The sequence below is a fragment of the Eretmochelys imbricata genome, chromosome 1, assembly GCF_965152235.1.
Source record: "Eretmochelys imbricata isolate rEreImb1 chromosome 1, rEreImb1.hap1, whole genome shotgun sequence".
Classification (NCBI taxonomy): Eukaryota; Metazoa; Chordata; order Testudines; family Cheloniidae; genus Eretmochelys; species Eretmochelys imbricata.
The window spans coordinates 28,380,761-28,396,630 of NC_135572.1; the positions used below are offsets into that span (position 1 = coordinate 28,380,761).

The window sequence follows — 15,870 nt, forward strand, 5'->3', positions numbered from 1 at the left end:
CCAGGGCCCTGTGGATTGCAGCTGCCTACAGTGGCTCCTGTAACAGCTACGTGACAGCTACAACTCCCTGGGCTACTTCCCCATGGCCTCCTCCCAACACCTTCTTTATTCTCACCACAGGACCTTCCTCCTGATGTCTGATAATGCTTGTACTTCTCAGTCTTCCAGTAGTATGCCTTCTCACTCTCAGCTTCTTGCGCCTCTTGCTCCCAGCTCCTCGCATGCACACCACAACCTGAAGTGAGCTCCTTTTTAAACCCAGGTGCCCTGATTAGCCTGCCTGTCTTAATTGATTCTAGCAGCTTCTTGATTGGCTGCAGGTGTTCTAATCAGCTTGTCTGCCTTAATTGTTTCCAGAAAGTTCCTGATTGTTCTGGAACCTTCCCTATTACCTTACTCAGGGAAAAGGGACCTACTTAACCTGGGGCTAATATATCTGCCTTCTATCACTCTCCTGTAGCAATCTGGCCTGACCCTGTCACACTGGGTAATCATAGAGAAGAACAATTTGTAAAAATTGCCAAGCTACTTGGGATCTTTGCATGAAAAGCTATATACACACTCACCTATCATAAATTATCAATGGGGGATCTATTGCAATAAAACATATGTTCTGCATCATCCTATGTTAATTAGTTTATGAGAATCCAATAAAACCTTACAAGACAATTAAAGAGGTGTTGTCAACTTAAATGTGGAGCCCAGTAATTTTTAAGGCATACCTTTTTAAGACCTAAAACCAATGGAAATATTTCCATAATTAAAAAATTCCACCCAAAGAAATATTTTAGAACAAATAAAAAATCCACTGTTGTATTTGAAATACAAACACTGCAACACTAAATATCTGAAAGAAAAAGTGAAAACTTTAATTTAAAACACATCTGTACTACCTAGAAGTATGTATGTATCAAATCATAGAATCATAGAAGATTAGGATCGGAAGAGACCTCAGGAGGTCATCTAGTCCAACCCCTTGCTCTAAGCAGGACCAACACCAACTAAATCATCCCAGCCAGGGCTTTGTCAAGCCAGGCCTTAAAAACCTTTAAGGATGGAGATTACACCACGTCCCTAAGTAACACATTCCAGTGCTTCACCACCCTCCTAGTGAAATAGTTTTTCCTAATATCCAACCTAGACTTCCCCCACTGCAACTTGAGACCACTGCTCCTTGTTCTGTTATCTGCCACCACTGAGAACAGCCTAGCTCCACCCCCTTTCGAACCCCGCTTCAGGTAGTTGAAGGCTGCTATCAAATTCCCCCTCACTCTTCTCTTCTGAAGACTAAATAAGCCCAGTTCCCTCAGCCATTCCTTGTAAGTCATGTGCCCCAGCCCCCTAATCATTTTCGTTGTCCTCCACTCTCTCCAATTTGTCCCCATTCTTTCTGTAGTGGGGTGCATAAAACTGGACGTAATACTCCAGATGTGGCCTCACCAATGCCAAATAGAGGGGAATAATCATGTCCCTCGATCTGCTGGCAATGCTCCTATTAATGCAGCCCAATATGCCATTAGCCTTCTTGGCAACAAGGGCACTCTATTGACTCATATCCAGCTTCTCGTCTAACCACATAATCATACATCTATAATACACGTCCCCTTCTCTTTGATATTTTATATCCACACTTGTCTGTCAGTCAAGTCCTTCACTCAGAATGTAAACTTCTTTGGGCATAGACCTCAGAACATGTGTTTTTTCTGCAAGGCATTAGTACCCTTGTGGAATAATAAAACAACAGCTTAATTGGTTTTGATTTGGGAAATCCAAAAAGTAAACCAACAACATAATGAAAAGTTAGATGAATTTGTCAAGTCCTCTCTCTTAATATCCTAATATGTTATTAGTAACAAACAATTGTTGTTTTTAGCATATGATTCTTAAGTTAGCAGAGCCCCTTTAATCAGTATACAATTTCTGAATAACCTGGACATTTCTGCATATTCTGTCACTGTTATCCTGCACGAGGGATCAAAGCACATTTTTACTTTTAAAACCTGGTTTCAGAAAGATTGGTGAGAGCAAAGCAATGTTGAAATGTTGAAATCAAGTCCTGATTATAACTAGTGCCTCGCAGAAGGACAAAACTAGAAGGAGGGTATAAACACAGAAGCAGTGATAACTATGGTAGCTAGTTATAAGGTGGTGTTAAAATTGGAACAGCAGTTTAAGTACATATACAGGTGCTACACTAAGGCCTGATCTACACATAAAACTTATAGCAGCACAATACATCAATCAGGGGTGTAAAAAACCATATCCATTAGTGACATAGCTACGCCAACAAAAAAAAAATGCAGACACAGGTATGCCGACAGAAGAAGGCTTCTTTCGGCAAAGCAAATATCATTCAGGGAGATGGTATTCTTCTAACAGCAGAACTCCTCCTTCTACCAGTGTATGCTGTGTCTGCACTAGGGGGCTATGTTGGTACAGCATAAACTCTGTAGAGTAGATACAGTCTAAGAGACAGCTCTGTAGAGTAGATATAGTCTAAAAGACAGGTTCCCTTCCCCAGAGAGCTTTCAACCTAATAAACCACAAGGAAAACAAATTTGGACAAACAATTCAGAAGAGGAAGGTATGGCAAGATCAAAAGTAAGGAAAGCAACAAAGCAAAAATTCTGAGAAGCACATTTTATTAGAGGATTTTAAACAGAACTGAGTGGACAGCTGGTGAGGAGGAATTGGGATACTGTTCCATACATAGCAGGCAGCACAGCAAAATGTGCAAAGCAAAGAGTGGGAGGAACTGATGAAGGTAGCAGTAATGAGAGAGCGTTGGAGGAGTGACAGGGCCATAATTTAAAGCTTTTGTGTAGGGAGAACATGGGCTGCTCAATGACTAAAGAAAGAAAGGAGGGGAAATTTATTGAAGAGAGGAGGTAACAAGACAAGAAATGGTAGGCTAAGGAGAGAAAAACAGGAAGATGAGAAATGGAGTTCAAGACAAAAAAGTGGGCAAATGTGTCCCAATTCCTTCATCTTTCCTTTTCTCCAATACTATCTTTTGCTGAAGAAGAATTCTGAACCTAATCAAATTATGAGTGTGTCCCATGTCCCTTTCCATAAATATTTGCCAAAAAAGATGGTGATATGTGCTCTTTCTGGCAAGCTGTGTGGAAAATGCTGCAATCCCAAGTGACTCAGTAGTGAGTGGTGGTACTGCCCATATGATAGGCCAATATATATCACAACAGCCAAGAGAATAAGCCATCAAGTGCATTACATTTAATCAAGGACATTGCTACCAATCTCACTTTTATATTTTCAAGTGTTCCAGTACAACCCTGAGCCCTTCATCAGGTCCATTCTACAATTTCCCATCACTGGTAAATTTAGGCAGAAGCAAACAGCAACCTGGTCTCACTTTACAAGCTCTCACTCATTCTCTTTAAACTCTCTTTACACCACCACCCCACCCCAAAAAACATTTAGCATTCTCTCACTTGAAATCATTGAGAAAATGTTGATCTTGCTGTGAAATGAGGAACAAGATATTTAGTCTCAACAAAAACAGCCCTAAAACTCTGCAAAATCATAGTTCCATACAGCGAGCCAAGATGTTAAAAAACAACAACATGTAAATGTACCATGCCCCCTTCATCAGTGGCTTCTCCCTGCTCCCCCCTTACCTATCATCCAACTGATCCCCTATATAGGCCACTACTCCATTACCCCTCCAGTTCTCCCAAAGTCTCCCACCTCTGGACTCTTCCTATTTGGTGACTACAGGCCCTTCATTTTCCTTCCCACAGCGGCTCCCATTCCAGCTTCTTCAGCTGCTGCCCCCTTTCCCTTTTTCATCCCCTTTCTGGAGGCTGTTGCCCACTTTCTCCTTTCCCAGCTACTGAGTACCCAGTGGCATGAATTAGAGGCAATGTGATAAAATTAAGGCAATAAAAACTGAGGCTAAATATCAAAGAAAGTTTTTGGACAGCAGGATGGATTAGATAATGGAGTCAGCTCCACAGGGAAGTGATGAAGAGACATGCAACAATTAAAATCAGTTTGCCACTGGCTTTTCTGGTCAGAGGGGCCCTAGAATGCATTGTGTATTTCTGGACTAGGAAGTCCCAAAACATACTATGTTCAAAGAGTGGTCAATGCCCATCCTACACATCAGATTTAAGAAACAATTATGGTATGAGCACCAGGAAAGGGAGTAGAATGGGATGCGAGAATGTCACAGCATGACAGGAAGTAAGGGACCTCTTGGGGTTGAAAGAAATGAAGTTGGGACTGCAGCTAGGCCTATTGAAGCTCATGGAAAGAAATTCCACAGCAATGTGAACCTTGGAAAAGTTTGAGTGAGTTCAGTCAACATGGGAACAACTCAACTAGTCAATCACTGACCTTAAACTTAACGGAGTCACAATGCATGACCAACTTTGCTGAGAAAATAACAAACACTGCACAGTGCTACTGGAGATTTGCACTGCCACTAAATTGTTCAAAGGAAACCCTTCAGATCTTGTTCCTTTATCTTATGCAAAGGTGAGGATTCTGTACCCGGAATACTATTTTCTGTTTTCGGGGTGCCAATAGCAAGTTAGGTGATATTAAACAATACCAAAGGGCAATTTCCTTTCTTGCTTATTCAAATTATTTCCTTACCATCTGATATTGACAGCCACCATTTGTTTTATTGGACTTGATTACAAAGAGTAATCATTTGTGTAACACTCTATACTAAAACCTGCCTGCATTTTGTATTTCCCATATACATTGTACATGAATTAGCCCATTCTGACTGACACAGGTACTAGACTCCACTTAACAACTTTTATGCATTTTAACTATACCTAGTGTAGTAGGAAGAGAGCCTGAGACATAAGCCCTTTCGTACATGTTTTGATCAAACCAACATGTACAAAATAATGGGTGATAACTAGCGATGTCAGGGGGCAGTAACTAACTATGTCATAGGGGCAGTACTAACTAGTTTGTATCAGGGTATAAATACATATCTCAGAGGGAGTATCTTTGTCTGGGCTAGGAAGGAATGGAAAGTCCCGCCGTTCACTGAGTTGGTCCATTGTTATGGGCGTAGATGTATTAGCCATCCGGTATAGTCTGCTGGATACTAGTACCGTGCTTCGTTGACAATAAACCTGGCTAGGTGCTTTTGTCCCTTAACGTATTTTGTGGTCACTGGGCTGTTCGCTCAAGATCTGTCATGCCAGCTGTCTGTGCAGAGATGGGGCGGCATGCAAAGGAAACACACACTCGCAACCAAACATCTATCTACACCTAACCACACCTGGTCCAAAAATGATTTTCCCCCCCATGAAAAATTTTGATTTTTTTTTTTTTTGGTAGAAAAAATATCTGAATTTTTGGTTTTCAGCAACTGAAAAGTGCCAAAAATTCAGTTTTTTGATTCTGACCAAAAAAATAAACCGAATTCATGAAAAAACATAAGAATGGCCATACTGGATCAGACCAACGGTCCATCTAGCCAAGAATCCTGTCTTTCAACAGGGGCTAGTGCTAGATGCTTTAGAGAGACTGAACAGAACAGAGCAATTATCGCGTGATCTATCCATTACAGTCCAGTTCCAGCTTTGCAGCAGAGGTTTAGGAACACCAGAGCATGGGGTTGTGTCCCTGACAATCTTGGCTAATAGCTATTGATGAACCTATCCTCCATGAACTTATCTAATTCTTTTTTGAACCCAGTTATACTTTTGGCCTCCACAACACCCTATGACAATGAGTTCCACAGGTTGACCATGCATTTTGAAGGAAAATTTTCACTCTCTCTTCATTTTAACCCTTCCAGGCTATTTGCCATCTTCGGTGATGAATGTGGAAGGAGGAAATAGATTTTGCTAGACCCCCTTCATTGTCTTCACAACACCAGTTAGCTGGGCAGTCCCTCCCCCCCAGTATACAGAAACATTGATGGAAGCACCAATGCACTAGTGACTCCTACATATGGCATTTGAAGTGGAGAGGACGGAATGGAGTCTCAGATTTCAACTTCCAGAGGATGAGGGCAGGGCTGGCCAGCTAGAGAACTCTCTCTAGGCATTTCGCCCACCCAGGTGCAAAATAGCACTCCATGGGCTGGTAGTGCTCTTGGCCAAGCTGCATAGGTTCTGCTATGTATGTGTCTACGGAGCAGCAGGGTCAAGACTTGGTCCTCAGGATTTGGCAAGGTAGATGAATGATTTCTCTATGCAGAGCATCTACTGTTAAGTCACACACAAAAGAAGTGCATATAGGACAGCATGGATTTTGTTTAACTCTTTCATTAAATTTGAAACAAAATCTTTCATTGTAAGAAAACTGTTTCAAGTGTCTTCTGGTAGAACTAGCAGATTCACTGGCAAAAAAATATTTGCCTTGTCAGATTCTTGATCAATCCTACCAACAAAATACTGTTATAATAATATGAATCAAACATTACATTGATCAAGTCACTGACTTGTTTATAGAAAAAAAAAACCCAAAATATAGAGTCAGTGAATCATCATCTTAGATTTACCAATCCCTGCTCCCCCACAAAAAAAAAAAAAAATCTAAGGAGAAACATTCATTCTTTCAAGCACGTCTCAAAGAAACGTAACAGTGAGCATTATTATGAAGGTTGTATGGTGTACTTACAGGTCGAGCAGACCAAGAGTGTCCTGACCATAAATTCACAGAACAGCTTCCATTTTTGCTGCACTTTCGAGGTAATTGCTGGAATGATGATCTCTGCTGGAACGTAGTACTGAATTGAATAGGTCACAAAAATCCCAAAGGAATACAGAATTTTCACGGATTGATACAACCTGTTAAAAACATTTATACAAGAGTTGTGTCAGTTGCAAATATTTTGTAAAAAGCTAGTTTTCCGGAAGAAAAGGGGGATTATTTCACATAATGAAATACTTGGGGAAGATTGCTATATATAAATAATTTTAAACATATGGTTTGATTGGATGTTTTATTCCTCTTTGCTCACCCTCCTTATGTTGCTTTTCTTCCTAGGCTCAGATCCTCTAGGAAGGGACTATGGCCCTAATCAGCAAAGCACATAAGTACATGAGTAGCCCTATTGCCTTTAACAGGGACTAAGGCTATGTCTACACAAGAGAGTTTACAATGGCACAGCTGTACCGATGCAGCTGTGCTGCTGTAAGATCTCTCATGTAGCTTCTCTATGCTGATGGGAGAGAGCTCTCCCGTCAGCATAATTAAACCACTTCCAATGAGCGTCAGTAGCTCTGTTGGCGGGAGAAGCTGTGCACACTACCACTTATGCCGGTGAAACTTATGTCGCTCAGAGGTGTGTTTTTTCATAAGTAGTAGTATAGACAAACTCTAACTCATGTTCTCAAAGTTAAGCAATGCTTTAAGCCCCAATCCTGAAAACACGTGTATACATTTGATTTTTCTCATACAAGTAGTCCCATTAGAGTCAAATACATCTTGCAATGCCAGACTTCAGTGGGGCAAAGATCTCACATGCCTGCACTCTGCATAGGGGTGAGCGTGTTTGTACAGCGTCAAACTGAAACAGTACCTCGACACGCTACTGCAATACAAACACTTAATAATAAAAATGGGATTTGAACACATGGTCTTAAATTTTTAAGAGTGAGTAGTAATTTTGGGTGCCTAACCTGACCTTAAAAGGGCCGGATTTTCAGAAAATGTTTACTCACCCTCTAAAAAAAATCAGCCCTTTTAAGGAGTCAAGTTGGACATCCAAAAATTGAGGCACAGTCACTGGTTACTTTTGAAAATTGAGGCTGTAGTTTTAGAATGACTTATTTCAGACATGATGCTTACATTATTAAGCCATTCCCTGTTGGTTATCTGAGCGTTAAATGTGTTCTTATTGTTTAATGCTCTGCTTCATTGTGCTCTTTTTGAAGCACTGTGACACACAAAGTGAGCTTTATAAATCAGTAATAATAAAGACGCTAATAATGATAAGAGTGAATAACAGGAAAAAAGCTGTGTGAAAAGACAAAGGGGGTTAGTAGGTCTCTTATTTACCGTAGCAGGACATAGTGGGATACTCAAAGCACAACTAAAAGTACATCAGCATAAAGTCTTAGTGATATTCCCAGTAAGCAAACAAAAAAAAGATATCTCTGTACTACAGTCACAGTTGCTATGAAATTTCACATTATGACTGCAGTGCTAGGACACAGAGCCAAAGAACCAATAACCACTAATCAAATAATACACATAATGGAATCGAACTTTTACAAAAGAATGCTGTTAAAGAGGAACATGTTACAAGGCAGACAAATTGTCAGGGGAAAGAGGATTCAAATGTACGCCTGGTCTACACCTTAAATTTAGGTCAACACAGCTACATCGCTCGGGATGTGAAAAATCCACATTCCGGAGCCAACTAGCTATGCCAACCTAACTCCCAGTATAGATGCAGCTAGGTCAACAGAAGAAGGCTTCCGTCCACCTAGCTTGAGGATATGGTGTTCCCACACCACTAGAAAAAAACGTTCCGTCCATGTAGGCTGCGTCTGTGCCATGGGATTATCCTGTCATAGCTACAGCACTGTGACTGTGCCAGAATAGTCCCCATTGTGTAGATATAGCCACATTCTGCACATCGATAAACCTCTACGTAGGGCCAGGCAGCTCTGGGCATTTCAAAACCCAATGCAAACTGCCAGACACGGTCTTCCAAATTTCTCTGAACACACCTTGTAGTATTAAAATGCTATGCCATACTGGAAAAAAGGAAAATCATGGAGGAAGCAAGATTTAGTGTGGTCTTGGACACCATGTGAACTCCTGGAAAACTGTTTAGTCACCTTGGCATTGGAAGTTTGTGCCCTAGGGAAAACGACACATCGCCACAGACATCAGGCTAGATTCACTCCTATACCAAGGCACCACTTGGCACAGAATTGTGCTGCGGCATCAGCGAGTCACGTACACCTCCCTGATTCTCACAGCCAGACCCAGAACAACTTAGAACTGCAGCCCAGCAGCTCTACGTTGTGCCACTTTTGTGGGGTCTTTGATGAGCCCTATGCCAGTGGATGACTGGCCCAAAAAAGCAGACCTCCAACAACAGGAGATAAGAGATACAGGCACAGATGTGCCCAAAGAGAGTTCCTCTCTGATAAAGAATTCGCTGCTGAACAGCTGCATTATAGCCCCTTGTGCAACATTTAACCAGACTGAAAACCTGACCATCAGGACCTATGGGCAATGCCTAGTTAAAGTACATCTCTGTTTTATTTGTAGGGGCTGCTTTAGATTTTAGTGGCACACACAAAAAAAGAGATATCCAGAAGTAATTTTCCACAATAAAACCATTTATATCTTCTGTAGCAACTGGGTAATAATGATTTCTTCCACATTACTATTGTCCTACTTTACATGAGCTGGCCAAACAACGTCAGGCAGATGAAGAGAGACTAAACTGTTTTTCCACTGAACGCATCCGATGAAGTGAGCTGTAGCTCACGAAAGCTTATGCTCAAATAAATTGGTTAGTCTCTAAGGTGCCACTAGTACTCCTTTTCTTTTTGCAAATACAGACTAACACGGCTGCTACTCTGAAACCTGTTTTTAAAAGGGATGCTATCATCTATATATCTTGTTGAGTTAAAAGATAAATTTATTGTAATCTTAAATTTTATGACAGAGTTCCCTAGCAAAGAAAGAGAGGAGTCTAACCAATTACAGCAATGGGTACCACTGTGAGAATCTAGCTATATTAAAGGTGAAACTTTCTACATAGAAGAAGCAGTCAATGTACAAAACAAACAAGCTAAAAAAAAAACCTAGAAAAAAAATTTTCTCTCTAATTTCTTTCAACTATAATATTATTAGGTGTTACTTATAACCAAAGTATAGGTAAAAAAAATGTTCAAAGAGAAGTGTAATTAAGTTGACTGTGTCCTTTGAAACAATATGTGGTTCAATGGATCTTTTGTTCACAAAATATCCTCTACATCTCCAAATACACTAGTGACTTGGAATCTTTTGACTTTACAGCAGCTGCCCTTGCAGATTAACAAAAATATACCAACAATCCTCTCTTGTTTCATAGTAAAGGAAAATATAAGAACATAACAGCAGCCATATTGGGTCAGACCAATGGGCCACCTAGCCCTGGTCTACACTAGGACTTTAGGTTGAATTTAGCAGCGTTAAATCGATGTAAACCTGCACCTGTCCAACCGATGAAGCCCTTTTTTTTTACTTAAAGGGCTCTTAAAATCCATTTCCTTACTCCTCCCCTGACAAGTGGATTAGCGCTTAAATCGGCCTTGCCGGGTCGAATTTGGGGTACTGTGGACACAATTCGACGGTACTGGCCTCTGGGAGCTATCCCAGAGTGCTCCATTGTGATCGCTCTGAACAGCACTCTCAACTCAGATGCACTGGCCAGGTAGACAGGAAAAGAACCACGAACTTTTGAATCTCATTTCCTCAAGAAAAAAGGCACAAAACGATTGTCTGCTGCTGCTTTCACGGAGGGAGGGAGGGAACGGGGGCCTGAAAATATGTACCCAGAACCACCCGCGACAATGTTTTAGCCCCATCAGGCATTGGGATCTCAACCCAGAATTCCAGTGGGCAGTGGACACTGTGGGAACTGTGGGATAGCTACCCACAGTGCAACACTCCGGAAGTCCACGCTAGCCTCAGTACTGTGGAAGCACTCTATCATATCCCTCTTCTCTTAGTTGCCTCTCTTCTAAGATGAACTGCCTATTTTACCTCTACTTGTATGGAAGCTGTTCTGTACCCCTAATAATTTTGTTGTCCTTCTCCATACTTCTTCCGATTCGAATATATCTTTTTTGAGATGGGACAACCAGAACTGCACTGGACTTGTATAGTGGCATTATGATATTCTCTTGTCTTATTATCTATCCCTTTCCTAATGGTTCCCAACATTCTGTTAGCTTTTTTTGACTGCTGCTGCACATTGAGTGGATGTTTTCAGACAACTATCCATGAGTCCAAGTTCTCTTTCTTGAGTAGTAACAGCTAATTTAGACCCCATCATTTTGTAGGTATAGTTGGGATTATTTTTTCCAGTGTGCATTACTTTGCATTTATTAACACTGAATTTAATCTGACATTTGTTGCCCAATCATCCAGTTTTGTGAGATCCCTGTTACCTCTGTTTCCCTAGAAACCAACCCAGGGTTACACTTACATTGTTTTTATTAAATGCCGCTGTTGGATCAAATAGAAAAGGCATGGGGCTTATTCATGCACACACACGTTCATACCCTCATGCACTCACATACTGGCGGAGAGTTACTGGAGACAGCAGAGGAAGCCGAGAAGCCGAAGCATAGTAGATCTGGTGTGTCCGCCTGCAGTCATGGATCCGGGCAGGCGAGCAGGTCAAGAAGCAGGGGGCTTGTGTGCATGCCTTCTTCCTTTTATTGGAACTGAGCGGCTCCTGTCACATACACTGAGTTTCCCTTCTGTGTCCGTCACCGAGAAGCATTCCCAGGCTTCGCTCCTTTCATGCAAACCAGGTTCTTCTTTTCTTTACGGCACCCCATGATGGCCTTCTTAGGGCAGATTACATCAGACACACCTGGCTCCTGGCTCCAGGCTTTATTCTGCTTGCAGTTCCTCTCCGCCAAGTCCCACATACACTCCCTTGTTCACACTCCCTTATCTTCCACACACACTCCCTTGTTCACACTCTCTCTGATTGCGAGATGGGGTATTGCAAAGCTTGGAGGTTTATACAAGTGGTAACTGAAAAGGTTACAAAGCTTGCAAGAGTTAGAAAGCTTAAAAGGAACAATAACTAAAGTTACAAAGTTTGCAAAAGGTTACAGAATTTAATGATCATACTAGCAATGACTGAAAAGTTACAAACCTTACAATCGCATTCTGCTGGACTGAGCGGAGGCTTTACATAACAATCCTCGGTAACTCTTTGCCTTGAGGGTTGTACTTAACAATCAAGTAATTTTGTATCACCTGCAAACTTTGCTATCTCACTGTTTACCCCTTTTTTCAAATCATTTATGAATATGTTAAACAGCACTGGTCCCAGTATAGATCCTTGGGGGAGCCCATTATTTACCTCTCTTTCCAGTGAATAGTATATACCAAGGAGAAACTATCACATAAAAAAAAATGCACAAAATCAAGAGGAAAGTTCACTTCTGACTACATGTAAACTTTATCTCAGTTTCAGGCAGAGGTGAAAGTAAGCCGGTATGATCCGGTACGGCGTACCGGCAAGAGCCAGTACGCCATGCTGGACTGGACCGGCTTCCCCAGGCTGGCGCTTTAAAGGGCCCCAGGCTCCACACAGCAGCCGGAGCCCCGGGCCCTTTAAAGCGACGCCTGAGCCCCGCTGCTGGAGCCCCCGGGGTAGCGGCAGCTGGGCTCCGGCCACGCTTTAAAGGGCTCGGGGCTCCGGCTGCTGCGAGCCCTGGGGTAGTGCTGGCAGTGCTCCGGTGCTGATTTAAGGGGCCAGGGGCTCCAGCCGCTGTGGGGAGCCCCACACCCTTTAAAGCACCCCCTCTCCCCCGCACCTCCAGGGCTCCCCGCAGTGGCCAGAGCCCCCGGGCCCTTTAAAGCACCCCCCAAGCCCTGCTGCCGGAGCCCCGGGGTAGCGGCAGCTGGGCTCTGGCGGTGATTTAAAGGGCCCAGAGCTCTGCTGCGGTAGCTGGAGCCCTCGGGTCTTTAAATCTTGATTTAAAGGGCCCGGGTATTTAAAGGCCCCACCTCTTCCAGTCGAGGCCACACCCCCTGCTCAGGACTCCAGAGTACCGGTAAGTCCTTTAAGTTACTTTCACCCCTGATCTCAGGTATTATAAAAGAAAGCCGTGTGTTTCAGATTTCCAATGGAGCAGGATCTTCAAAAGTGCCTACGAGATGATTAGGAGCCCAACTTTCATTTACTTTCCAAGAGATTTGGACATCTTACTCCCTTAGGCACTTTCGAAAAAATCTCACCCTCGTTGGACAATTTGTATGCCCCCCACTTAGTCTGATGAAATTTTAGATTAATGAAATATGGTTTTAATCAAATAATTTCTTGATTATGCTCTGTGCTCAATTACTTTCATGAAGTTGTTACCATAGTTGATTTTTTTTAAAAAAGGATTTCAGGGCACAATTTAAGGAGTTCTTCCCTGCATCTCCAAACGGCTGTAAGCACTGGCTGAGTGAGAAGCTCTCAAAAGTTCTAGAATTTAGGAACATTTATTGACTATAGATTTCTAATACATCAAGAGGGTCTGTAATGAAGAATAAGATCACAAATATGTAATATATGTTTAATTAGGCACTGCAGTTTCATACATTTTATCAAGAATTAGACAAAAACAGACATTTTGCAGAATGTTAATCTTCAAAATTAGCTGAGCCTTTTTGGTACTTTGTTCAATAGCTAGTTTTCAGTTCTTATTAATATAGAGCCATTTCACATATTTGATTGCTTAATATCAAATAGATCTTAGAATTTTGACTGACTGCCAAAGGAGTGGCTGTATTTAATATTTTTGAAGCCTACACAACAATCTTCCTTCTTTCTCCTGTAAATTACTCAGTACTGGTAAACATGAGAGTTGTACAAAATTAACTGAACTTGTTTAGAAATCAATTTATTGTTTCTGCACTGATTTATCTTAATTGGTATAGCTTTCTTGAGTAGACGAGACCATAAAGCAAGAAATTTACAGTAGACAAAGGTGGCTTTGAAAATCCATAGTAAGTGAAAATTAAAGTTTAATTTTATTAAGGAAGCTAATAAAAAAGAGTAAACAAAGGCTACTGTACTGCAGAATTTCTATGTTCTTTGCGACGAGGACTATGTCTAGGTAAGTGGTGGTAGGTACAGTGCTGTTTCTAACACAATGGAGCTCAGATCTGATTGCTGCCACCATGTACTATAGTACTGTAGATGATCATTAATTAACAGCAACAGATATATAATATTTGTATAAAATATGTCCCCAAGCAGCCAATCTGCAGAATGCTCCAATACTAAACACTCAGGAAAAAAATCCAATAAAGCACTGAATTGTTCTTAGCTTTTCCATAGTTTGTTAGTGAAGGGACCACTGTGATCTTGTAAGCTGAGCTCCAGTATAACACAGGCCATAAAACTTCCCTGAATTAATGCCTGTTAGAACTACAGCATCTCTTTTAGAAAAAACATCAATTTTTTATTTCAAAAATTTGCCAGTAACGAGGAATCCACCACAATGGTAATTTGTACCAATGGTTAATTACCCTCACTGCTAAAAATCTGCCCTCATTTTCAGTATGAATTTGTCTAGCTTCAACTGCAGCTATTGGATCTTGTTATACCTTTGTCTGTTAGATTGAAGAGCTTTTCTTTAGTCTTCAGGGCAGAGCCTGCAGCCTCTGTGTTTGGTAAGCACCTAGCTCATGGCAGGAAATACACATTCTAATTTATCATAATTATACTCTACAAAGAGCTGATGCAAATAATCTTTTATTACTATTAAACATTTTTATCACAGCAACACCTCAAGGCCACAACTAGGTTGGGTCCCATTGTGCTAGGCACTGTACACAGACATAATAAACGATAGTTCATGCCCCAAAGAACTTACAACCTGAAAGACAAGACATACTGGGTGGATGAATCAACCAAATGGGCCTGGAGAGACAGAGTACAAAACACATGTAATAAGACATGGACAGTGCTTAGTCAGTCTGTGGTAACTCTACAGCTGCCTACCTGTAATCAGGCTGCACTTAGAAGAGGTGACTTTTGAGGAGAGATTTGGAGGAGGAGGAGGTGGTGGCTTTATGGATTTTTCCTTGGAGCTTTTTCTATTCATAAGGAGCAGAATGAGAGAAACTACAAAAGTGCTTGTCGGAGAAATGGGTGATCAGGGCTGGCATAATTGGTGGAGCAAAGACAGGAGTTAACTTTATGCTACCAGTCAAGGTGGGGATGAATTGTGGAAGGCTTTGAATATAAGGACAAGAAGTTTTTTTTAGTTTCAAAAACCATAGCTGAATTGCAGAGGCATTAACAGAACTGTTTCCATCTATAGACTGATGATTTGTGATATTCACTCAAACCATATATCATGTATCTGTATTTCAAATATTTTACTTTGGTGTCACCCCCAATTAGCCGTTCAGGTACAACACTGAAAAAGCCAGACAGGGCTAATGGCCCATCAGCAAAGACAACGGACTGTAAAAGAGCTTAATCTTCCTGTGGACGCTCCAGACAGCCTATGAGTAATGGCTGCCTCAGCCCTGCAGAGACACAGGTCCGAGTCACCTGGTACTGGACCCCACCCCTTGGAATGCCAGTGCTCTTCCACTGGGAGACAAAGGGTTCCCGCCATACACAAGAGGTATATAAGGCAGGGGAGTGATATCATCATGGTTCTCCTCTGCCTCCCCACCCAAAGAGACACTGAAAAACACCTGGAAGCAAGAACTGAATGGGGGGGAGAAGAGTTGAGCCCAAGCTGGAAGGGTGTCTAGCTTGAGAGTAATACTCAACTGCGAACCGACGTGGTACTCACCGACGAGGCCCAGAAAAAGATCATCCTCGTCGACATCACGGTCTCCTTCGAGAACAGATCCCCGGCCTTCCGAGAAGCCAAAGCTCGGAAGCTAGAAAAATACGCCCCTCTGGCCCACACCCTGAGAGCAAAGGGCTACGAGGTGCAGATGGATGCCCTGATCGTCGGAGCCCTGGGCGCTTGGGACCCCTGTGGAATCGGTCGACGCTACGCACGGCTCATGCAGCGCCTCATGGTCTCGGACACCATCCGATGGTCCAGGGACATCTACATCGAACACATCACCGGCCACCGACAGTACCAGGAGGTGTGAGCCGGTACGATATCGTGCATCCACTATGGGAAAGGGTCTGAGAGACTTTTTCATTGGACCATA

General features: G+C 42.1%; 1 protein-coding gene across 1 annotated transcript in view; it reads right to left on the reverse strand.

Moving 5' to 3' along the window:
- Positions 1-15,870, reverse strand: part of SLC36A4 (solute carrier family 36 member 4) — a 245,179-nt gene that overhangs the window by 133,772 nt on the left and 95,537 nt on the right. Inside the window, exon 11 of the mRNA XM_077805422.1 lies at positions 6,616-6,785. Coding sequence (XP_077661548.1) covers positions 6,616-6,785 — 170 coding nt within the window. The remainder of the gene's footprint in view (positions 1-6,615; positions 6,786-15,870) is intronic.